The 24,938-nt window shown below is 42.9% G+C and overlaps 1 protein-coding gene across 6 annotated transcripts in view; it reads right to left on the bottom strand.

Moving 5' to 3' along the window:
* The window catches only part of RPTOR (regulatory associated protein of MTOR complex 1), a 306,816-nt gene that overhangs the window by 177,079 nt on the left and 104,799 nt on the right, over window positions 1–24,938 (bottom strand). For 5 of the 6 annotated variants that reach the window (XM_075904085.2, XM_075904088.2, XM_075904086.2 and 2 more), the window contains exons 5-6: window positions 20,857–21,003; window positions 3,713–3,888 (exon numbers count right to left, since the gene is read on the bottom strand). In XM_075904085.2, coding sequence (XP_075760200.1) covers window positions 3,713–3,888; window positions 20,857–21,003 — 323 coding nt within the window. The remainder of the gene's footprint in view (window positions 1–3,712; window positions 3,889–20,856; window positions 21,004–24,938) is intronic. The other variant, XM_075904089.2, reaches the window with a different exon arrangement.

Raw genomic sequence — 24,938 nt, 5'->3', positions numbered from 1 at the left:
AATGGCCTGATAAACGAAATCAGGCAAAATCTCTCCACGGTGTGAGTGTTTTTTTTAACCCAGAATGCAGAAGGGATACTTAAGTCCTGGTTTCTTGATTGACTCCTGAAATCCAAGAAGCCATAGCAATGGGGTTGCATGTTGGTATGGATTTGTTTTTAAGAACACAGAGCAGTTGGTAAAAACTGGACTGAGCAAGTGTTAACACCTGTGAGCATGAAAGAGCCAATTTTCTCCCGAAGCGTGCCACGCCTCTCTGTCTGCACGTCTGAAAGCGCAGGAACCAGTGAGTGCGATTCTGCACTGTGCGCTCACTTTCCGGGCCGCTCAAGATGGACATTTGCACACTGTGGAGAAAATGGCGTGTGCCCATCATTTAAATGTGGATCATATTGGTCCCAAACCATTTCCTCTGTCTTGTCATTGCTTCAGCACCCACCCTTTGTGTTTGAGCAAACCCCCAATCCTTTGGTTTCTGTCTGGAAAAGAGCAATTCATCAAACCACAGTTCTTGCTTCTCATCTCACCATTCTCAATTCCACTGCCTGGCACAAGAACCTTACAGCCAAGGCTCCCCAGACAACTATTTCACGAGGGCTCTTGGGATTTCATAGGATCACAGTCAGCAGGTGGGCAAAAAAAAAAAGTTCTCTATCAAACACCATTAGGTGAAACAGCAAAGCTCCTTGTGCTTAATACAGATATCCCGTCTCCTTCCATTGCTAGAAATCAGTGCAGTGGGCACAGACCAAGTAAACACATAGTATAACAAGAGGAAGCTAGGCAAACAGCAAATACGTCAGACATCTGATGTAGGTCTCTGCTCAATCAATAAGAGCAAAAATGTATTTGTGAAAAGATCTTTCACCTAAAAATCAGCGCGTGCAGTCTAAAAGACCATATTTCGTAATCTTGGCTTCTCCGCTCCCTTCCCTTTCACCCTGCTCAACTGTACCCATATTCAAAACAAGTTAACTATTCAGACATTTGAATGCAGCATGGAGAAACGGAGCCTTCAGGAATGTGTTTGGCATACCATGAAATGCACTTGAAGCTGCAGTCCCCAAAGTATTCTCTGAGCTACTGAAATATGCCCCCAATGACATGCCACTTGAAACACTGAATACTGAAACTAAATTTAAATATTGTTATGGCTTGTTTGCTACACTGTATTGACTCGGGCTCTCACACTCATGGTGTATTGAGCTAACCTCTCATGCACTAGATGTTATCAAAACACATTTAATTATATACAAATGATTATGGTTGTGGCACGAAGAGCCAGCATCCGAAAGAAAAGACTGATGCACTGTCTAACTCATGCTATTATAACTTGTTTTCTAACATGCAGTGGGTGACACCAAGTCCTCTCTTTCAAAGGCTATGAAAACAAGGCCCTTATTACTTGGGGTCATTAGAAGACCCTGTGACATTTTTACTTTTATAGCTGCTTGCTCTGGTGCCCTGCCAAATTTGGGAAGCTACATTGGCTGCTTACATAATGCTTGCCATTTCCATCGTACAGAGTGTTTACTTTCTGTCCCAAGCCATTGGGTACTTGCTGTTTGAATTGTTAATGAGCACAAAAATATTTCTGCGATGGGTGAAGTGGTTCCTATATATAGTATGTAATGCACTGTGGGATGGCAGAGGCCACAGAAATAGCCGTAAGATGCTATATCATTAGGCAGGGGAGACTGCTCGATACCAAAACATGCTGCTTTCAAATGGAACTGAGGATGCTGCTTTCAAGGTCTAACAAAGTCCAGCAAGCTGAGGGAAAGGCGGGACAGTTGAGCTTCTGGAGGGAAGTCCTCTCCTGACATAGTTGGCGCTGATTAGGCCTCAAATGGAGTAGTGTGTCCAGTTCTGGGCACCTCATTTCAGGAAAGATGTGGAGAAATCGGAGAGGGTCCAGAGAAGAGCAACAAAGGTCTAGAAGACATGACCTCTGAGGGAAGACTGAAACTGAAAGAATTGGTTTTGTTTAGTTTGGAACAGAGAAGACTGAGAAGGGACATGATGGTGGTTTTCAAGTATCTAAAAGGGTGTTACAAGGAGGATGGAGAAAAATTGTTCTCCTTGGCCTCTGATGACAGGTCAAGAAGCAATGGGCTTAAATTGAAGCAAAGGAGGTTTAAGTTGGATGTTAGGAAAACTTCCTGTCAGGGTGGTTAAACACTGGAATAAATTGCCCAGGGAGGTTTTGGAATCTCCATCACTGGAGATATTTAAGAGCAAGTCAGACAGACACCTGTCAGAGATGATCTAGGCAGTGTTTGGTCCTGCCGTGAGGGCAGGGGACTGGACTTGATGGCCTCTCGAGGTCCCTTCCAGTTCTAGTGTTCTAGAATTCTATATTGACACAGTATGCACCAGACTGGGCCTCAGAGCAGTGGCGACTGAAAACGTGTTGATTTTTTGCAGCCCTATTAGGTTTCATTAGAAGAGAAGATCCAAGTTTGCCCTCAGGTATGTTGCATCCTGCTCACACCGCTACTCAGGTAACATCCACCTCACTCTCTAGCTTTTACTCTCCGAGCATTACATAGGAAGGCACGCTGAACAATTATTATTTCGATGCTCAGAAGTACTATAGGAAGCTACAAGCAGGGAAATGACCACAGTGCAGTTGATTTGTAGGTTATATTTCTTGATAAGTCATGGAAATCATTTGGCGCCCTGGTGCATAAAGACATTAAAGTACAGTAAGCAGCAATTTTTCTTCCCACACTAACCAATAAAAAAGGAAAAACTGTAATTTTTTACCCCAAATTTATCTTCCTGAATTACATTAATAACTCAAGTGAACTAAAAGCTCCCAGGGGGCTAAAACGGCAAACAGTCTCAGCTCTTGCCTACATAAGTGTATATGCTGGAACGGGTTGAATGGTTTTCTAAAGCTTCAGAACTAAAGGTTCCCCACGAAAGACCACCATATTTTATATACCGTTCCTATAGCCTCTATGCACACTAAAGCATCATTGCTGTAACGCCTCTTCCAAATGCATGGTTTCCAAACTTATTGGCCTGCAGAATCACAATCCTTTTCACATCAAACTCCTATGCAGAATATGGAGCATATCCTCCTGTGAATACACATGCAGTGAAATAGGGGCTTTCCTAACTTCTGGGTTCTTGGCTTTGCAGTGCTAATAAAGTTCTTTTTGTGGAGGTTTGGTCATGTTTTATACGGAGCGTGCCATACTACTCACCTATAATACTGGAAACAATTCTTCTTCTGAGGGTACCAAGTTTAACATCAATATGAATTTTTACAGTCAAATGTCTATGCCTCATTTCCACAAAAAGAAATGGCATAACCCAAACTTCCCTCTCCCCAATATCGCATTGGTCAGGACAGATATTATCTGTTAGGAACAATGACATCTGAACACATTTCTTTGGAACTGGGGGTTTTTTCGGTTCACAATCTGGAGCTCCTCTCTCGGCGTCCTTACACGCACAGAGAGGCAGACTTTTCACAACATAGCGCTCTTTGACACCTTTGGCAGGTAAAGAACCGAGGCTTCTAGACAGCCCAGTCATCTACTTTGCAAGCATCTTGTCAGTCACCAGGATAGTTCCATGTAGTTCAGCACTGCGGAGAAACTTTAGCATGGCTAAAACGACTAGCTCAACAAATCCATCAGTTCAACAGACAAGCTTTGCCGACCACGCTTTCTCCCCACAGAACAGGTGAGACACTTACCACCTCAGAGCAATTTTGATTGGCGTAGTAAGGCAGGATGTGAAAAGGTCAGCCGGTAGGTCAGGGATCATAGGTAACAATTCGCTGGCTTCACACGCTGCCAGCTGGATGCAATTCTTCATTGATGGGGGCAAAGGCATCTGAGCAAGTGGATGATTAGGGTTAATTGCAGCAACCTTGATAAGAGAGCAAAAGAGAAGAGAAATCAGTCACAGGGCTTAGCCATCCGAAAAACCAAATCTGAAACCAACCTGCTAAGAATGGCCATGGCTGAATGGATCACCAGATTCAGCAATGACTGAAGTAGTGATGGCACTGCGGTAGCTATGCCAGGGTACATTTGCCATCTGTGTCATTTGTAGTATGTCAATATTGACTAATAATACCAGCAGCTTGGGACACAGATCAAACTGTGCACAAGATCCTGCCACCTTTGAACCACGCGTTGTAGAAATAAGTCTTGTGAACTATTGTGCTACCTGAGGAAAAAGTTCAACCAAAATATCCTTTTGGCAGCCTACTCTCTCATTAGCTCCAAGATGGTGAAATAGCTTAGAAGGGACAGGAGGAAAGGCAACTGACTGCTTCAGAAGGAGCTCAGAGTTATGTATTAGAAACAGGGCAAGCACAGACAGGAGGACGACGAGGAGGAGGATGACAGGGGGCTCTCTCCCCCCAAGATTGACTAGCAAAACCCATGGGTTGCAATTTCTGTCTAGAGCAATGGGCATCCGTCACCAGAGCAATTGTATGATAAGTCTTTTCTGCATCAATCAGATGAGCTAAAACAACGTCAGCAATGCCAGACTGCTCTGAAAAAGAAAACGGCTCCTAGGTTTAAGTGACAATTTTGTCAAAACATATGACTGGTTTGTGAACAATCAGTCATCCAATCTGAGTCACAATGAGAGCCTGGTAGGGATAACAGACATGTCATTGCTGCCTTCACACTAGCCCGGCACTGGTGGGCTACATGAAGCTGATGGCATTCTGGCAGGCTTGCATACATATGATTCAATTTGTTCACGGTCCAGGTGCATTGTGGGGAATCGGTTTTTAAAAGAAGGAAGGGTAAGCAGCAGAACAGGATGCCACGAAAGTACGTGTAGAGTTCTGGTAGAAGCAGGACAAAGTTTGGTGTGTCCAGCTCATAAGGTCCAGTTTATATTAAAAAGTTAGGATGACTCAGCTTTATGGTTCAGGGGTGTGAAAAAAATCCACGCTCCGCATGATGTGGTTACGGTGACCTAACCCCTAATGCAGACAACACTGGGTCAATGGAAGAATCCCATCCCCAAGGGATACAAAGAATTCTCCCATCGACATAGCTATCATCTCGGGTGCGGGTGGGAGAGTTACCTACACCCAGGGAGACCCTGCCCATCAGACGAAGCAATGTCTAGCCTGAAGTGCTGCAGCGGCACAGAGGCAATGCCGCAGCTGTAATGTTCCACACAGAGACAAGCTAGCGGTGTCATTTCACCTTTGCTTGCTCTGACCAGCCGTCGACTTGTAAAACGGAAATACTGTGCCCCAGTCATCCCATTGCTTTTACAATTCCAACGGCACTAGCGAGCAACATTTTTATTAAGAGTGCATGTTAGGGGAGGTTTTTAAGAAACCCAGTTCTCTGGAAAGCATAGGCACTCCACACACACACGAACACTAGTTTTGGTGGGGATCTACAACACCCTTTGAAGCATCCAAAATTCTGGACTGAAATGTGCGTGAGACTTCCTGAGCGAAGGAGCAGGAGAATTGCCCTATCTGTAAGGCTATAATTATGTCACCGAGGTCATGGAATCAGTGACCCCCGGACCCACATGGCATGCGCTGCCCCAGGGCTGAAGGGGTCAGTGGGTGGGGTGCCCCCAGCAGCTAGGAGCAGAGGGACCGCATGGTTCCCAGCCCCTGCAGGTGAAGGGTCGTCCATACTGGCCAGATTTATAGCAATGCCTTAGTAGTGAAAGCTCTGGGATTCCCTGGGCTCTGCAGTCCCTCGGGATAACTGTTCCTATGGAGAAGCAACCACAAAGACAAAGATGGGCTTTGGCTGACTGGCAGGAGCCATCTTAAAAGCACAGACCCACTTTGCAAACGTGTCTTTCTGGCCTGACTTGTTCAGCGTCAGCTGTCAGCAGCTGGTTGAGCATCCCCTTCCTTCAGCATCAGTCAGAGCCATGGCTGTGCACCCCTGCCCCACGGCTTCCACTAGAAGCAGAGCAGGGGCTGTGCGACCTCCAAGTCCCACACCCCCTACTTCCCTCTGTCGCAGCATCAGACGGGGCTGGAGTCAGGGTGATTCTTCCTGAGGATGGGTCTTGGGCAAGCAGTCCCCCTGTGATGGGGCTTGAGCTCCTAGTTCCCCTTCCCCCCATGGGGCTCCAGCTGTCATTCCTGCTCCCTACACCCCGCCACTTCCCCTCTCTCCCTCAGTTAGGATACATCTACACAGCAACATGATTTCAAAATAACTTAGTACACATCTACTCAGCCGGCCATTATTTTGAAATAATGTCGAAATACTGTCAAGCTGGAGAACTTCTTACTCTGACTCCAGTAACCCTCATTGTGCGAGGAGTAAGGGAAGTTGGAGGAAGAGTGCTCTATTTCGAAATAAGTGCTGTGTAGACACTCCCAATTTCAAAATTATTATGTATTTTGTAATTATTATGTAATTGACATCGCTCAATTTGTGTACCTTAATTTGAGCTAAGCACTACCCGTTTTTCAGTAAAAGTCACGGGCAGGCCAGGGGTCCCATGAATTTTTGTTTATTGCCCTCAACCCAGCTGTGACTTTTACCAAAAATCACCATGACAAAAACCTTAACCTTCCTTATGGCATGCAAATAACTGATCCTAGACTTGCTTACAAAGACAACGACGCTTTGTTGTGGCACAAGGAATTTACCACTAGCACCCTGTTGATATTGGCTCACATTTCCTTAATTTCTGAGCTGTCATCATCTTCACTCATGTGCCACCTCATCAGCACACATACGAAGGTGGTGAGAACAGACCACCTCACGGCAAAATTGTGCATGTTCCCATCACAAGCTTCATTCAACAAAAACAACTGTCCTTCCTGAGAATGGAGGTGACATAATGGATACAACGAACAATGGAAAATCCAAGGTATATCAAATCAATAATATTGCTACCTTATAGAGATGTCAGATGTCAGCTAAACTGAAACCCCTACATACAAATTACAGCAGCTCAGGTTAACCTATATTCAGTTTTGCCACCTATGAATGGTGCACTTACCAAAGGAAAAAGGAACAGATTTTTAAGTCTCATCACTTGTAATTAGCACAAAGGATGACAATATATCTATTTTAAACCCGTTATTCAAAACTTTTATGCACATAAATCAGAGGCAGGCAAGGCAAATGCAAGGAAAACAGGTCCTTCTGAATTAACAGGCACGCTTAAGTTAAAATGAAGGCCTTTGCCTTAACATAGAAGCTGGAGATTGCAGTTTTTAGTTATTTCAAGTGCTAGCCAGACCTTTGGGCTTCACAGAATTTGTACAGTTGTCAGAATCCTCATCCCCATAGAAGACAGTAATGCAGCTACAAAAAAGGGTAATTGCTTCCAGCAGATGGTGGATTAGAAGAATTCCCTATGATACTTCATGCCATTGCCAGCAATCATCTTGCTGCTCTGGCATTAAGCTAATTTTTGGAGATTTAAGTTAAAGATGGAGAAATTAAAAAAAACAAAAACAAAACAAAACAGAAGTTTCTCAGCACTAATTAGATATACTTAGTCATGTACTCTACTTCAGGCACAGAGAACATGCACACCCACAGCAGAATTTAATTCCTACACAAGTAGAGAACAAAACAGGGCAAAATGCTTTAAGGTACAATGCTGTGAAATTTAAACAATAAAAGATGCTGAGACTAGAAAAGAGAGTATAGTCTGTAGAAAATCACATCATGAAATGTTTCAGCCCCAATTTAAGCATAGCTCAAAACAGCCCTTATAATGGCATAGTCTCCCCTCTCATACACACACTCTTCTAATTCTCTTTCACACATAATTAGGTTTTGCAACTGTCACAATTTTAAGAAAAACTCATCAAAATTCACCAGTGTATTGTTTACCACAGTGTATTGTTTACCATACCCTTAAGAACCTTGCTTAGTTCTCCAGAATTAAGGTATGCTTACATGCACTCACAGAACCCATCAAAGCGAGTTAGTCAGATAATTAAGAGTTATTGCTGAATGCTTCACTCTCCGAAGAAATCTCATGGAGGGATTAGGGCAAAAGGAAATGTCACACGCAGGGTATTTTCTAAACAGGTTAGTCCCCACCATGTAGGCACCATTTCACTTGCCTTGTTCCTATACCGGCATGAGGTCAGCGCCTTCCAAAATAGCCCATTACACACACTACAACTGTGCATGTTCTCACTGGTTACTAACGCTATTAATTGATGCCAGGTATGACATTAGCCCAGGAAATTATCAGCAGGAGATCTCGTTTCTAAAAATTAAGTTGGCTTTCATATCTGAGCGATGCTCAGAGGGCGAGGGGAATGTTGCTTTCTGCTGGACAGACTGTGACAAAAAAGAAAGCGGATAAAGGCACAGTATCAAACCTTTAAACTCAGCATTCAAACCAAGGGCATGAATTTGTCAAGCCACATAATATGCTAAGGCCACACCACCACTTCGAAATGGACTTTTTATCTACAGGGCACTATGAAATGTCTGTGTTTATTTGGACAGGATTAAAACTCATTTTGCTTAGGAGAGTTATTTGTATCATCCTTCAGATGAGGTATTAAACCAAGATCCTAATTGCCCGTCCATATGGACGTTAAAGAATCTCAAGAGGCTTTTGGAAGACTGTCAAGTACTCCAGTGCCCTGGTAGACCTCCTTTTCTAAATAAGAGTCTTTTGTGTCCTGAATGGTAGGCAAGCCAGCCATGAGCACAGAAAGAATGTGCCTTTTGCTTGCACAGTCACTGACCTGTTCATTCAATGCTTTCAAAATCCATTTAAAATACTGTAGGAAAGAAAGGGACTTTTGAAACAAACTCTGGCCTTCTAGTTAATGAAGAGAGAGCGCGCGCTACTGGAAAGACAAAATACAGTCCGCATCTCTTCCTCCCGCCTTAAAAATCATAGGTACAGGCGCTGCAGCATTTTTGGAACATTCTGAGCTGAAGTTACTGTCTCTCCCTGGGATCAGCATTTCTGTTGAGAAGGAACAATTCTTAATTGCCTTGTTTCCATTGAGATATAAGAAAATATATTCCAGCATTTCTTCCTTCCAGAACACCTCTTCTTTCATTCGGTTTCTCTATGTAGCTCCTCACTTATGCAAATGAGTGATTCCCTGCACCCTGACCATACTGTCTCACCAGATTATCCCTTTCTCAGTTCAGTTGTCTAGCAAGCTACTGAATATCTATGCAAAAATCATTTCCAGCAGCTGGACTGTATGCTTTTAAAAAAAATAATTTACTGTTATTCTGCAAACAAGACGTGGCAATACAAGTAGCAGTGGGACAGCAACTATTCTGCAGACACTTCTCACCCCATCTACCACAAACCATACCTTATTTTTGTGCCCAGTCACTGAAGAGACAAGGCAAGTTTGAAACCTTAGAAGAGGGACTCCGATGCAATGAAAACGTGATCCATTTCTAAGTACATCTGCAAGTATACTGGGTTTACTTTTTAAGTTTCTTGTAGCCTCATGTAAACTCTGATGGCCCCTAGGCCGTTTTCATTGATTCCAAGATCAGAGGGGACCACTGTGATGATCTAGTTCAGATGTGGGTAATAATTTTTGATGGGGGATCACTTACAAAATCTTGGAGTGGCCTAGGGGTTGTACTTTTCTACAGGGGGTGCAGAGGCGGGATGCAGATGGGAGCTCAGGTAGAGGACTGGGGTACAGGAGAGGGTGTAGGATCTGAAGGCAGTTTGGGTGAAGAAGGGGGTGTGACCTAGGGCAAGGACTTCAGATGCAGGGTCCAGGAGGGGGTATGGGTACAGGAGAGGATTCTGGTCTGGGGGAGGGGAGCAGAGCCTGGGAGGGAGTTGTGACCTGGGAAAGGGGTGCAGAGGATTTGGGTGGTGACCTAGGGCAGAAGGGGCTGGTGACCTCGGGCAGGGAGTTGGGGGGCAGTGCCAGAGGCAGTCTCTGACCAGGAGACCCTTACCTAGGGGACTCCCAGCCAGCAGCCCTGCAGAACCCTGAGGCAGGCTCTCTGACTACTGCAGTCCCAGGCTGCTCAAAACAGCTGGCTGCTGCCTGTGATTCTCTGCTCAGGTGCATGGGAGGGGGGAAACCTTTACAGTGTCCCCGCCTCCCTCCAGAAAAATCTCTCAGTTCCTATTGCCAGAAACCTGATCTAGTCAGACCATAGAACTTTCCCAAAATAAATCCTAGAACAGATCTTGTTAAAAATCATAGTCTTGATTTTAAAATGGTCATTGATAGCAACTCTACTATAACCTTTGTGCCAATGGTTCAGTACCCTCACGGTTCAAAATGTATGCTTCTATTTCCAGTCTAAATTGGTCTAGCTGCAGCTTCCAGCCACTGGATCATCATTATACTTCTCGCTACCCAGCTGAAGAGCCCACTGTGAAATCTCTCTTCCATAGGTTGGTATTATAAATTGTGATCAAGTCACCTTTTACCCTTCTCTTTGTTAAGCTAGACAGACTCAATGGACCCCACTCTATCACTGTAAGGCAGGTTTTCTAATCCTTTAATCACTCTTGTGGCTCTTCTCTCAACCCTCTCCAGTTTATCTACAGCCTTCTGGAATTATGGGCACCAGAACTGGACACATAATTCCAACAGCAATAGCTCCAATGCTAAATACAGAAGTAAATCACTTCTATTCTCCTACGTTAGATTCTTCTGTTTATGGATCCCAGGTCGGCATTAGCCATTGTGGCCAGAGTGTAACACTGGGAGCTCATAGTTAGCTGAGTCCACACCAGTGTTCCCTCTAAGCTGGGCAGCCACTCAGGAGAGATTCAAATGATGCCCAGCTGATTAGCCGAGTGCCTTCAGCTGGTCACGTGTGTTTCTACTGGTGGTGCACATCCACACATGACTCAGAGCACATAGCAAAATTTATTGTGCACATGGATGGGAAAATTAGAGGGAATACTGGTCCCAACTATGACCCCCAAATCTTTTTCAGAGTCACTGCTCCCCAGAATGGAGAGTGTGCTCCATCTTGTATGGCCCACATGTTTTGTTCCCAAATGTACACTTTTACATTTAAGCTTTATTACCCACCCAAAGTAAGGTCCTCTTCTTCACAGCAGGAATGTTAGAACACTTAAGTGGCTAAATGATAGTGTTTAACTGGTTAACTGCCTGACCCCTCTCGAGCCGCAGCAGGAAGTCCTCCTCCCCAGCTTGCTGGCCCCTCATGATCAGGGCTGTTCTGGCCTAGCGTGACTGGTCACTACCGAAGTTTACTGGCAAGGATTAGGTAACCAGTAAATATACCAGTAAACCTCCTGCTTACTGATTTCACCATGGTAGCCGTTTAACATTCCTAATCCACAACCTGTGCTGTGACCCTCTAATTAGTAAATTAGAAATGAAGAAATCAACTGCCAGAATTGTCTGTTTCATGCCTATGCACACCCACACTGCAAGGCAAAAGGTGTTTCACCTCATTCCCAGGAGGGCACTATCATTCGTTTTGCCTGTTTAGCTCCTACAGCCAATGCACCCAGAGTGTGCTAAACTGTTACAGGCAACACAATAAACATATTAAGGGAGCTGACACAATATGAATTCAGAATGTTACCTCTTAGTATGATTTATACTGGCCACAGCCACCATAAACTACATTCTTTATGCTTTCAGATTAAAAGTGTTCCATTTCTCAGACTAAAATGCCCTGGTAAATGGTTTAATGGCCCAGTCAGAGACATCTACAGGCACTTAAGCCCCCCTATTTTCTCTTCCAAGGGGAAACAGATGAGACCAGTGGAGTGGAAAATAGAAGAATGGAGGAAAAGACAGAGTGTGGCTAAGGCAGGCCTGCTGTGTGCTAGCCTCCATCTTCTTTCCTTATTATGTTCTCTAACTACTGCCCGTCTATCCCCACACTTGCCCTTTCTATCTAATGTACTTCCTTAGTTCTTTGCATCTGTCTGTTATCCATACAAGAAAACAAGCCAATTATGGACTTAAGCTAAGCCCTTTGGTGCCATGCAACTTTAGAGAGCATTACCACCCGACGTAAAACATTGCAACTGCCAGAGGAAAAAGCAGGGCAAATTGAGTTTTCACTCTTGTTTCTGGCTGTGAATTAAGTGCCAAGAATGCTCAGACAAATCCTTAACACACATATTCATATCATCTCATAAGCATAAGAAAATGGAACTAATGAGGCAATCTCATTATGCTGTGCATATTACAGGAACAAATCATTGATTATTAAAGACCTCTGTCTGCGGGATCTCCCACATTCTCCAGCACAAATGGTTACTGGCAACAGAGATTCTCAGATTCACATTTCAGAAAAAGCTGCCCCATGAAAAATCTCTTTCAGTTTCAGTTAACTGGAATCAAAGGCAAAATGCTACTAACACAAAGGTTTAAGGTAAATGGGCAATTCAAAAGTAGCACATTGAGGTACAGGTTGAACCTCTCTAGTCCAGCAACATCTGTGGTCCAGCATGATTTAGTTAGCCGGATGTCCACTTATGAGTGTGGCCGTTTCCCGCGGTCCCATAAAGTTTGTTTACAGCCATGAGGCCTGGCTCTCAGTGTTCTGTGCCATTATTTAGCTCTAATTTACCCATAAATGTCTCGTAAGAGCCCAGTAAGCAGTGGAAGTGTTGGCAAAGCTGCTAGACAATATTGACCTTCCACGGGTTGGCAAATTCTCTGGTTCAACACCGGTCAAGTCCTGAGGTTGCAGGACTAGAGGGTCGGCCTGTAGTATGAAGAAGGCTTATGTTCAGTTTTAATGAAGTTTAAAGCCATGGTGCCATCACACTTGTCCATTGGTGGATCAACATTTTCAGTTGTGGCAGCTTAATCATAAAAATTGACTGTCTTATGTTAGGGAGCTAACAGAGAGTATACGATATTCTTTATGTCGGCCCCAGACTAAAAGCAATTACAATTTGATGTCAAGATAGGCTGTTGGTTTTGAAAAGAGGCTTAAAACTCTCACACAACTCTCCTAATGGGATGTTTGGCTTGTTAGAGTCAATGCAGAATTCGAAACACGGGAGTTAAGCACTGCTTAGAGCAAGAGCCAGTAGACAGCACTAACACGGATTCTTAACTAGCAGGAAAAAAAAAAATCAATAAGACAAAGATAAATGGCTGCAAACACAATCTCCCCTAATATACGCTTCCATAGGATTATAAGGACAATTTCTGTGGATCAAGACAAGTTAATTGAAGACAAATATTTAACGAGTAAACATGTACAGATACAGGATTCTTATAGTCCCAGGCAAGACACCTAAAAACACATTCCTAAAGTGTCTGAGACTACTTCAATACCTAGCGTTATCTATAGTGCAGTGCATAATTACTTGTTTCACTGTACAAAGTGGTAACTGAAGGCACATTATATGTATACAGAACGTTTGTTTAGATTAATTGTAACTCCTTCAAGAATCCCTATCTCCTCAAGGAATTTGTAACATCTTACAGCTATCACAGACTTTGTCTACACTGGCAATTGAGTGACAAAGTTTTTGTCATTCACGGGTTCTTAAACTCCCTCCAGCCTCTCCTCCTCACATCCCGGATGACAAAAGCTTTGCCTTGGCAAGTATTGTGTAAACAGTGCTTTCAGGGGTGGCCCATCCATATAGGCGAACTAGACAGTTGCCTAGGGCGCCAAGTTAAATGGGGTGCCAAATTCAAGCACAATATCATTGAGGGTTTGGAGGTTGGGGCACTGATTGCATGGTTCACCTAGGGCGCCTGTTGCTGGCAGCTGGTCTAGGGCTGTGTGTGCAAGAGTGGTCTCCTGCCAACCAAGCAAACACCGCTCGTAGAGGGTGGAAGATTTTTGTCTGGCAAAAGTACCCACAGTGTTTACACTGCCTGACTTTTAGCCAGAGGGCTGCGTCCACACAGTCATGTCGCTAGAACACAGCTCTGTCACTAAAAGCTGAGGAGTGCAGACACCGCCTCAGTCATTACTTCTACACCTCCTGCAGGAACAGTTTTGATAGGAAAAACTTAAACAACAACAGACAGTCAAGCAGCACCTTAAAGACTAACAAAACATGTAGATGTGATCATGAGCTTTCGTGGGCACAGCCCACTTCTTCAGATGACTGGAGTATTAAAAGTCCAGATCCAAGAATAAATAAGGAAGGGGGGGAGGAGAGAAAAAGGAAGGGGGGAGTGAATTGGAGTGTTCAAGTTACAAGAACCTGATAAGAAAAATGTACACCTTCTCTAAGTCCCCCTTGTTTAGTTTGTGAACTCATTAGGATGTGGAAGATAGTGTGCTAGCCAGCCAATGTCTTTATTCGTACTGCAAGACATTAGAGAATTTAGACATTAGGTACTTAGAGAAAGGGCAAATTGTTCTTATCAGCTTCCTGTAACTTGAACAGTCTAATTTCACTCTTCCCCTCCGCTCCCCCCCTCCCCTTCATTTCCTTACTTATTCTTCAATCTGGACTTTTAATGCTCTGTTTATCTGCAGAAGTGGGTTGTGCCCACAACAGCTCACGATACCATCTACATGCTTTGTTAGTTCTTTAAGGTGCTGCTAGACTATTCATTGTTTTTTAAGTTTTTCCAGTTACAGACTAACTCAGCTACTCCTCTAAAGTTTTGATAGGGGCATCCTTCTAGCAGTTACTCCAGTGGCAGTGAAAGCGACGAGGAGTCTTGTGGCACCTTGATGTATTAGAGCATAAGCTTTCGAGGGCAAAGACCCACTTCATCAGATGCATGTAGTAGAAATTCCAGAGGCAGGTATAAATATACAGGCATAAGAAAAGAGTACCAATCAAGAATAAGGCTAGAGATAACAAGGTCAATTCAGTCAGGGAGAATGAGGCCCACTTTAGCAGCTGATGTGGAGGTGTGAACACCAGGAGAGGAGCTGCTTTTGTAGTTGGCTAGCCATTCACAGTTTTTGTTTAATCCTAAACTGATGGTGTCAAATTTGCCGATGAACTGTAGCTCAGCAGTTTCTCTTTGAAGTCTGGCCTTGAAGTTTTTTTGTTGCAGGATGGCTACCTTTAGATTTGCTACTGTGTGTCCAGGGAGACTGAAGTGTTCTCCTACAGGTTTATGTATATTGCCATTCCTGAGATCTGATTTGTGTCCGTTTATTCTTTTACGTACGGACTGTCCAGTTTGGCCGATGTATATAGCAGAGGGGCATTGCTGGCACAACTGGTAGATGTGCAGGTGAATGAACCCGTGATGGTATGGCCGACCTGGTTAGGTCCTGTGATGGTGTCGCTGGTGTAGATATGTGGACAGAGTTGGCACCGAGGTTTGTTGTATGGATTGATTCCTGAGTTAGAGTTACTGTAGTGTGGTGTATAGTTGCTGGTGAGAATTTGCTTCAGGTTGGCGGCTTGTCTGTGGGCAAGGACTGGCCTGCCTCCCAAGGCCTGTGAAAGTGAGGGATTGTCCAGGATAGGTTGTAGATCACTAATGATGCGTTGAAGAGGTTTTAGCTGAGGACTGTAGGTGATGGCCAGTGGTGTTTTGTTGGTTTCTTTCTTGGGCTTGACCTGTAGTAGTAGGTTTATGGGTACACATCTGGCTCTGTTAATCTGTTTCTCACTTCCTCGGGCAGGTATCATAGTTTCAAGAATGCTTGGTGAAGATCTTGTAGGTGTTTGTTTCTGTCTGAGGGGTTGGAGCAAATGCAGTAGTACATTAGTGCTTGGCTGTAGACAATGGATCATGTGGTGTGTCTGGGATGGAAGCTGGAGGCATGAAGGTAGGCATAGTGTTCAGTAGGTTTTCAGTATAGGGTGGTGTTTATATGACCATCACTTATTTGCACCATAGTGTCCAGGAAGTGGTTCTCTTGTGTAGACTGGTCCAAGCTCAGGCTGATGGTGGGGTGGAAATTGTTGAAATCACGGTGGAATTCTTCCAAAGCCTCCTTCCCATGGGTCCAGATGATGAAGATGTCATCAGTGTAGCATAGGTAGAGAAGGGGTGTTAGTGGACAAGAGCTGAGGAAGCGTTGTTCCAGGTCTGCCATAAAAATGTTGGCATATTGTGGGGCCATGCAGGTGCCCATAGCGGTGCCACTGATTTGGAGATATATACTGTCACTGAATCTGAAATAGCTGTCTGTGAGGATAAAGTCACAGAGCTCAGCCACCAGTAGTGCTGTGGCATCATCAGGGATACTGTCCCTGACAGCTTGTATTCCATCTATGTGTGGGATGTTGGTGTAGAGAGCTTCTACATCCTTGGTGGCTAGGATGGTGTTTTCTTGAAGATCACCAATACATTGTAGTTTTCTCAGGAAATCAGTGGCATCTCGGAGATAGCTGGGAGTGCTGGTAGCGTAGGGTCTGAATAGAGTCCACATATCCAGACAGTCCTGCAGTGAGAGTGCCAATGCCTGAAATGATGGGATGTCCAGGATTTCCAGGTTTGTGGATCTTGGGTAGTGGCAGCGAGATAACTGTATCGTGAAAGGACGCACTACAACAAAGCCTGGCTAACTGTTCCTATGCTCAGCTTGATAAATCTTAGCAGAGACTTTCAAGAACACGGCCTTATGTTAGACTTTGAAGGTCATTATAGGTAACCAAATAGGTGGGCTAATTTTCAAACACACAGAGCACCCAGCAGCTCCTATGGCTTCAGGAAATTTGAAAATCAGATCTATCCATTTAAAAATCTCCATCGTTTTCCCTTTTATTTTCTAACCATAATCATTCAGTATTCAAAACTGCAAACTAGAGTGACACAAATGAAAATATTAAATCAGTCTCCGTGACAAGTCTGAATTTTTGGTAATCATTTAAATCACCCCTTGGCCTTTTCCTACTCTGAATAATTCCCAATAATTCCATTGGAAAGAGCTGGCAGCACCCCTTATTATTGAGGTTGCTTAACATTTCTCATCGTAAGACCCTGGTGTCCACTACGTATAACATCTTACCAAAAGCTAATTACTTGGTCTGAAATTTTTCATGCTGAGTGTCCCTTGGGCTCTTAAAAAACAATTTAAAAATCAGAGAATGGTTTGCCATTTTCAAGGAAATGGCTGGTTGAAAACAAGTTTAGAGCCCATGCTGCAAAATTCTGACAACCCTGAGTTTGGAAAGATCAAGCATGCCCACGGTCTGAGCTGTGTGTTGAAATTCCACACAGGACGGCTTTTTTGGTTAGGAATGTGCCTCGGTGACACATCCCACCTCCCTCCCCAGATGACACCCAGGAAGCACACAGGAGGAAGCTGCCTCCAGAGGGAGGGAACAAGAGCTGGAGTGAGTGGGAGGAGCAGACTGGAGCAAGGAGGCAGCCTGTGGCTTGAGGGTGTTGTGAGAAGGAAAGACAACAAGGAGATTTCTACTGAGACCTGGGAATGGAAACAGGGACATGGGTAACAGTAGAGACTGATAAGGGAGACTGAGATCAGAGGAGAAAGCTAAAGGGAAAGGCAGGGCCAGCTGTGGCTAAAACAGCATGTGATTGTGTAATTAAAGATTATTATCATACATATGCATAAGAGGGCCAAATTAAGGTTGCACAGACAACCTTAATTCTGTCGTCTCCTAACCTTTGAGTGCTTGACTTTGAAATATTAATAAAGTTCCTTTGGTGAATTGTGTGTGTGTGTGTAATTATTTACATTACTACACTGTTGCTCAAAGATCCTAGTAAGTCATTAGTGGAGTCACAATATGCTGGACCTTACACAAACACACCGGGTAGTATGGTCTCTGAGAATCAGAGGCTGTGTATGTAGGCTGATCTCAGACACTGCACAGACCGACTCCAGAGGGTGCTGCACTAGGATCCACCTATACACAGCTTATTGCACAACAGGAGTCTACATTTAGGACAAGAGGCATTGAATTTTGACATAACAGGTGGGAGGTTGGGAAGGGAATAAAAGAACCACAATAAGAAGTACAAAGGTACACCACCCTAACTGTGTCAATAAGTAGGAAGCTATGGGACAGTGAACGTTTTTTAGTAAATAAATAAAACAATGCCATTTTAGTATAAATAAGTCAATAAATATCTGGAATCTGCATACAATCTCAAATATAACCAACCGTCAGCAAGAAAAATTTGCACTAAAATAAATGCAAAGGTTATGATTACATCCTGAAACAGAGGGTATTCCCAGGAGCTCACATCTATGGTAATGTTTTTCTTACAAGAGACTATGTGATCTGACCATTTATTTCATGGTGCTACTTTTTTCATTTTGTAAGCACCATGTATACCATTTTCTCTGATCTGCTAGCTCAACACACCATCTGGCCATCCCTTAATCTCTGTTACTATCACAGACAAAAAGTATGTCAAATATTTCATGAGTCTACAATCTAGTAGGTCAATTTTTTAAGACCAAAAATACATAAATAGTTTTAACAGGCAACAAATGAATGCAGCTCATGTTTTCAGTCTTCAATGTATTGAATACTTTTTATTGAAAAGCAGAATCGCAACATGGACTGAAATTAACAAATGTTTTGAGACGTTAACTATGATCAGATTTTGTGTTTTTAATATCCGCTATTTATACAATGGACCATCTGAACAATAGACAATAACATTAAACTTAGAGGAAAAACAAACACTTAATTAAAAATAGCACCAAGATAAAAACTAAGTTAATTACACAACAGAATGTAAAATGACACCATCATCAATTTGCCATCTGAAATAAAAATAAGAATTAAAATGAAGATTATCTTCTGCATACAGAATTAAAATTTAATATGTAAGAAACTTCAGGTATTATATTTCTCTAAATAGGATGTATGGAAGTCTTCTATTCGGAACAAAAGACAAAAAGCCATGTTAGTCAGCTACACCAGACTAACATGGCTGCATCTCTATCACTATTCTATTTGGAGTACTTTGTATAAAATTAAAAAACAGCTCCCTTAATAAACTAGCCCTCAACAATGCTCACTACATCCCTACAATACCTAAGACCGAGATAGGAAAGATGGACTTGTAATCTAGGAAATGAAATGTTTAAAAAAAACAAGTGACCAATTTTCTCACTGTACTGTAGAGGAATCATATTGAAGAAATTTTTTGCTGTGCGGGTTTTAAATTTTTTAGCACAAGGAAAAGAATTTGAAAGTCAGAAACTTTTTGCATTTTTGCTGGCTGGCCAAAACTGCACTTTCCAACTGTGGTTGTTTCAACAACTTGTGTACGATGACCAGTTATCTTGCTTTGGAAGGACAGCCCTTGTATTTTAGCCCACTCTACTTATTCTGGTGTTTCGTCCCAGCTTTACAAGTGCCCCTAGGAACATGGTCACGTAGAACACTAGATCTGGAAGGAACCTCAAGAGGTGAGGTCATCAAGTCCAGTCCCTTACACATATGGACCAGCACTGGCCCAGCCACCTAAGGTGTCCTGCACAGCAGCAAACACACCAACGTCCAACAGCACTATTGCATTGTCTCTCCCCTCAGTGCACATTAGCCGCCTCACCTACACAGAACAGTAGCTCCCAGACTATCTTCAGGTCACTCTAAGGGCCAAAGGCAGCAAAGGAGAACCAAGAACTGGGAGAGAAACGCATAGAAAGGAAGGCAAGGAAAACCCAAGGAGAACTGGGGAAGAAACGAGCTGGAGTGAGGCAGTTTTCTAAATTGGTTAATGCCTGTACCGCGGGAGAAGAAAAAGAAAAAACAGACTGAAGGATAGAAAATCAAAGCAGCACTCAATACAGCAGGGTGAGTGATGGCTGAAAGCTAAGCATGAGAAAAGTGAGGCTTGCGAACAGTAGAATAAAACAGCTATAGAAAAGGAAAAGCACCGGGCATAATGACCACTTTTTCCATGTTTTGTACTGAAGATACAATAACTTTCACTGCACATCTCTTGCTAATGCAGATCTGGGGTGTCCAGTGTCGCATCCTTCCATGGTGAGGAGCCTGCAAATACTGGCACGCTGACTGACTACATGCCTTGTAAAAAGATGGAATGATGAGAGCACTTGTCAAACTATTACTACACTGACATTTCTTTCAGCAGGAAAGGGGGAGTCTCTAGTTGCCAGAAAGTCACAGCAAAATATATCACATGGGTTCATTCTATTTAAAAATGAAAACCAGCCCCATCCTCCATAAATGTCTTAGAATCATGTTTGTACCCACCAGCCAGTTGTCTAACTGACCAATAAGCCCTATAAAACAGACTGAAAGTTTTAAAAGTATGTGTCTGAGTGCTATGAATGTATACAAAGTGAACCTTTAACAGCCTGCTTTTCAAATGGGCTAACACTTAGGGAAAATGTCCAGTCAGGTATCTGTTTCCTGACTCGCTGCTGTACTAAACATCTAGTGCACAAAGGGAAGTAATATACGTTACTTCATATATTCCTCCTCACAATTCACAGTTAATACAGTCTAATTAAAACGATAATGAAAAGGGGTCTTTTGATTGGAAATACATGGTTACACTTTGGTATTCTGTCAAGCTAACGCCATCAGCAGTAGGTACTTTTGTCTATCTGATTTAAATCATTCAGTTTAACATTTATGCATTCAGTACAATAGCAAGAAACACTACTGGAATCCAAATTTGTATCATGGCATCAGTCTACTGCATCTAAAATAAATGGGTCTGCTTCACTTCAGCATCTATCGCAGTGGCAAAGATTATTAGGGCACAAACTGATTCTATTAACGTGATCACTTAATTAGTACTCACAATAAAAATGATTCTGACTATAATAGGGATGGCATCAGAGCCAGAAAGACTGCACTGGAACAACATGATTTTTCCTCAGATAAATGTGCTTTTTAATTTGGGTTTTTTAAATATTTACTTTCCCAGCTATGTGTCTCGTAATGGGCTCAAACCTGTCTCCACTGAAGTCAATGGGAAGCAGGATCAAACCCCAAACGCCCGGCAGAGAGCAAAATGAAGCCGCAGCAAACTCTGGCAATTCACTAAGGTCTCACCTCCAACTCTTGCTCCCTCTGTAGTGCAAATTGCTTGAATGACTTGACAATAAGGCCAGCATTGGAGCAATCATAGACGAAAATGGAAGGACTGCCCATCCAAGTCTGCAGGTCATAGATGGAGAGGGGAATATACTGCGTATAGTTCTGTAAGAGGAAATAAAACAAAATAAAAAGTGGACATTATATACATGTAATGAATTACAGCTGATGGCAGAACCGTTGCCTTTGATGCACTGAAATTCTATGAATTCTACTTCTGAAAGTACAGAATGAAAGTCTGTGTGTATTCAGGGTCTATTGTTCATTCTACAGGAGGATGCCACTCAAAAATGCAATTTGCAAAACACATTGTCATATTATTTGCCTATTAAATGGAGCACAAACATTTACAAATTGTAAAATCCACTCTAAGATTGCTTGGAAACATGATTGCAGTTGTAACCTGACATTCAACACTGTCTATTCATTTCAGACCCCCTGAAATACTGATGCAAAGTAAGAAGTCATAAAAACTTCAACTTCAGAAATAAGTTGCTCTTTAATTTAAGGTCAAATACACTTGGCATTGACAACTTTATGGGCATATCTTAAAATGGCTGTTTACAGAGAATATGTCCATCAGCAGACACCTCTGATGCTGGTTAAATGAGACCTTTTCCTTGGCTTATTGAAGTCTTTATAACTGTGCAGCTTTCAAAATTAATTGATCAAGTTAAATGTTACAAAGGCTGACGCTCCCATAAACTTAGCTGCTGCAATTGGTAGGTGCTGCGTTTTCTATTAGAAACAGAGGGCGTGAGGGTCTTCATTGCTCTGGGCTACAAGAGGGATTTTGAAAAAGAACCTTCAAAATAGGATACTTATTGCAAGCTTAGCTATGGTACGGCTATCGTCCCTCTGTATACAAAACACAGAGCGGCAGAACTGAGATTATGACATTAACCCTTCACTTTATTCCCCCCCCCCTCCCCCCCGGTCTGAGTCACATGAGCTACAGAAATCTCTCCTAGCATCAACTAGGCATCGCATAACTTTATATTCTTTCTAAATTGCAGCCAGAGGGCAACACGCTCACACACATGCACAGTGTCAAATTCTGCTCCCTTGACTATCAATTGCAAAAGCTACCACTACCATCGCTAGGGGGACAACCGGGCCCAGAACTCCCATTTCAATTCAGTGGAATTTAAATTACCCACCACAAAAACAGTTCAAGTGAAGAACAAGTCACATCTGAAATTTCAGGATATCATTAAGTCAAGCCTTTTGGACAACACTTCTTCAAGAGTGATGTTCTGTTTCATCTACAAAGCATGGGAAATTTCATGCAAAACTAGCTTTATGCAAATCAATCCAGCAAATTATGTATAATGCAAATCTGTATATGACCATAAATGGCAACATATGGCCAACACGTCCTTCCCCAAGCAGTGGCAGGACAACATGAAGCTTCACAAAACCTGGCAACTGTGAGGTTGAACTGGTGGGTGGTGACAATGGTGGCAACAGGAGTCAAATGGAATATTACGTTTGTTTTTATTATTTTGCAAATTACACCCGGTAAGCACATTATTGAAGAAGTTAATCATGTAATTCTAGGTTCTGCTCATGTTTGCATTTCATGAATCTATTTGCAAAAATAATAAAAAGCACTAATCCGGAAATAAATTGGAGCTCTCAACAAATTAATTCTTCCTTCCACTGTGTGATGCAATTTCTCTTCCCACTATATACCAAAGATGAGACGATGTTTGAGGATTACGTAGGTGTTGATTCCCAGAAAACTAGAACATTTCTTCAAAAGGTTCCTATGTTCCTTTTCTGTCGTGGGATTTCAAAGCCTAATGGAATCTTTCAGGATAATTCAGGAAAAGAACCAGGTGGGAACCCATCCCAGTTATTTCCCAGCCGCCTCATTTGGGGAATGGGTGGTTCATCAAGCTGCAGAAAAAAATTAAAGCACTGCAAGCCTTCAAAGGCCTGCCCAGAGTAATGCCGCATTTTATCACGCTGCAGTGAACCATTTTGCTGCTGCAGCTGAAGAGAAAGGAGGAAAGATGATCACAACTGTAACTGTTTTCTGCCACATGCAGGGATCTCTGTAAAACTGTCTCCCTCCACAAATTACGACGCTCAATGCTTTTCTGAAGACAGAGCAATCATCTTAATAAAAGTGAGGGTAGAGTGAACACCTTCCTATATCTTGCCCCAAATTCCTTCTCCAGTGACCAGAGACACAGAGGGTATCTCCTCGTGATTATTTTCTTTTCCCTGCTGAACACAAAGAAACAGGTTTCCATTCTAAATAACCAAACTGAGATGGGTTTCAGATTATTTATTTATTACGATCCCCTTTATCTGTCAGGCTAGATTAAACACCAAAAAACTAGGCTTGCTTCACAAGGCTGCCCTGAAAGATTAAGCTAACCACAGAGGCACTTACTCTACAGTAAGCACAACATGACAGGGGTTATGAAAAATTTAAGTCACAGAAAATGTGTGTGCCAGGGAAGACAGGTTTGTTTTTTAAACACCAAGTTAATTTAACTATTAGCTTTTTAAGTGCCTTATCCAAACTGCGCCACATTCTCTGTTTCACATCGATTCCCTATGGAATTTGAACTCTGTTTAACTAAACAAAGCCACCGAGATTTGGCTTTGTAGTTGAAGCGAATCAAGCTGAAATAATACTTCCTGAAGGTTTTATCCTTTTTAATCTACATATCAGAATATATAATGCTTAATCTCTCATAAATATAGCACTGCCAGGCAATGATGTATTCTTGGAGTCACACAGACCCATTGCAAATACTGTGGTCTTCTACTGACGGACAAGTAAATAATTTGCAGCTTCCTTGGCAGGGAGATGCAATACTACAGTCAGAAAAAGGGCAGAACTGGAACAACGTTATCATCAAGGGTATCCGAGGGACACATAACAGTATGTCAATCCAATTGCCAGGGACTGTACCAACCAACTTGGATTTCAATCAACTACTGAAGAGGACCATTGGGAGATCTTATTTTTCAGATTCAGATTGGGAAATTGAGCACATCAAATCGGTATTTTCCTTACAACCTATCTGCTTCAGTCTGCCTAGAGCATCAGATATCTGGGAGCCATGGGCTAGGGTAACTTTTAAAATACCTATTTTAGAGACATTTATATGCATAATTTTGGGGCATGGGCTTTACATCTATTCTGTACTTAGTGTGATGTTTTTTGAAAGCTGTCTTGCTGGTTAATATTGCAAAGCTGGCATTATGAAACTGGCGTATTTTTGAATGCATCCGTGTATGTGACTTCTACCTTTACTGTATCAAGTCCACCTAGACCAGATACAATGGAGGATAGTTAGAACTCAGTGATACACCTTGAACAATGGGTGGGCTTCAGCTTAGGAAAACCATTTCTCACCTACCCTTCTACAAAAGGCTGGGGGGGGGGGGTGACTGGAAAATTCCCCAAAACTGGAAAAAGAAGCCAGGTAACCAAACAAGAGTCTATAAAAGGGGCCAGAGAGGGAACAGGGAAGGAGACAGACATACACAAGAAAAGGCAGAAGGAAGGGCACAGACCAAACATGGTCCGAAGAAGCAATTTCACCTAAGGAGAATGCTCCATGTTTCAGATCAGAAGGTATGCACTGGAACCGACAGACTGTAGATGGGATAATGGACCCTGATCCCAGCTCAGTGACTGCCCTGTCCTAGGTTAAGGAAACTGAGGAAAAGAAATGTTAGACTTCTGTGCATTATGTGCCACACTTACCGTGGGGCCCCTCGAAGAGGGAAAACAGAAGAGTCATGCCTTTGGGTGGAGCTCTGGGAGAAGATGTGTTTTAGTGTTAGGGGGTGTCTCAGGAGTCAGCCCTGGTTCCAATAAATAAACTGCTTTTTTAAGCTGTCATAAAGGATGCAACAAAGGATCTGCACCGCGAGTGTGCGCCTAGGAACCCCAAGACATCAGCAGTGACTGGACTCCATTCAGACTCGGGGGGCTTAAAATACAGATTCAACATCTGCAGTTGTGGCATCGGCGGCTGATCTGGCGTTTGATTTAGCGGGTCTAGTCAAGA

Source organism: Pelodiscus sinensis, chromosome 20 (genome assembly GCF_052426305.1).
Source record: "Pelodiscus sinensis isolate ZL-2025 chromosome 20, ASM5242630v1, whole genome shotgun sequence".
Classification (NCBI taxonomy): Eukaryota; Metazoa; Chordata; order Testudines; family Trionychidae; genus Pelodiscus; species Pelodiscus sinensis.
This window is presented reverse-complemented; position numbering and strand designations above follow the sequence as displayed.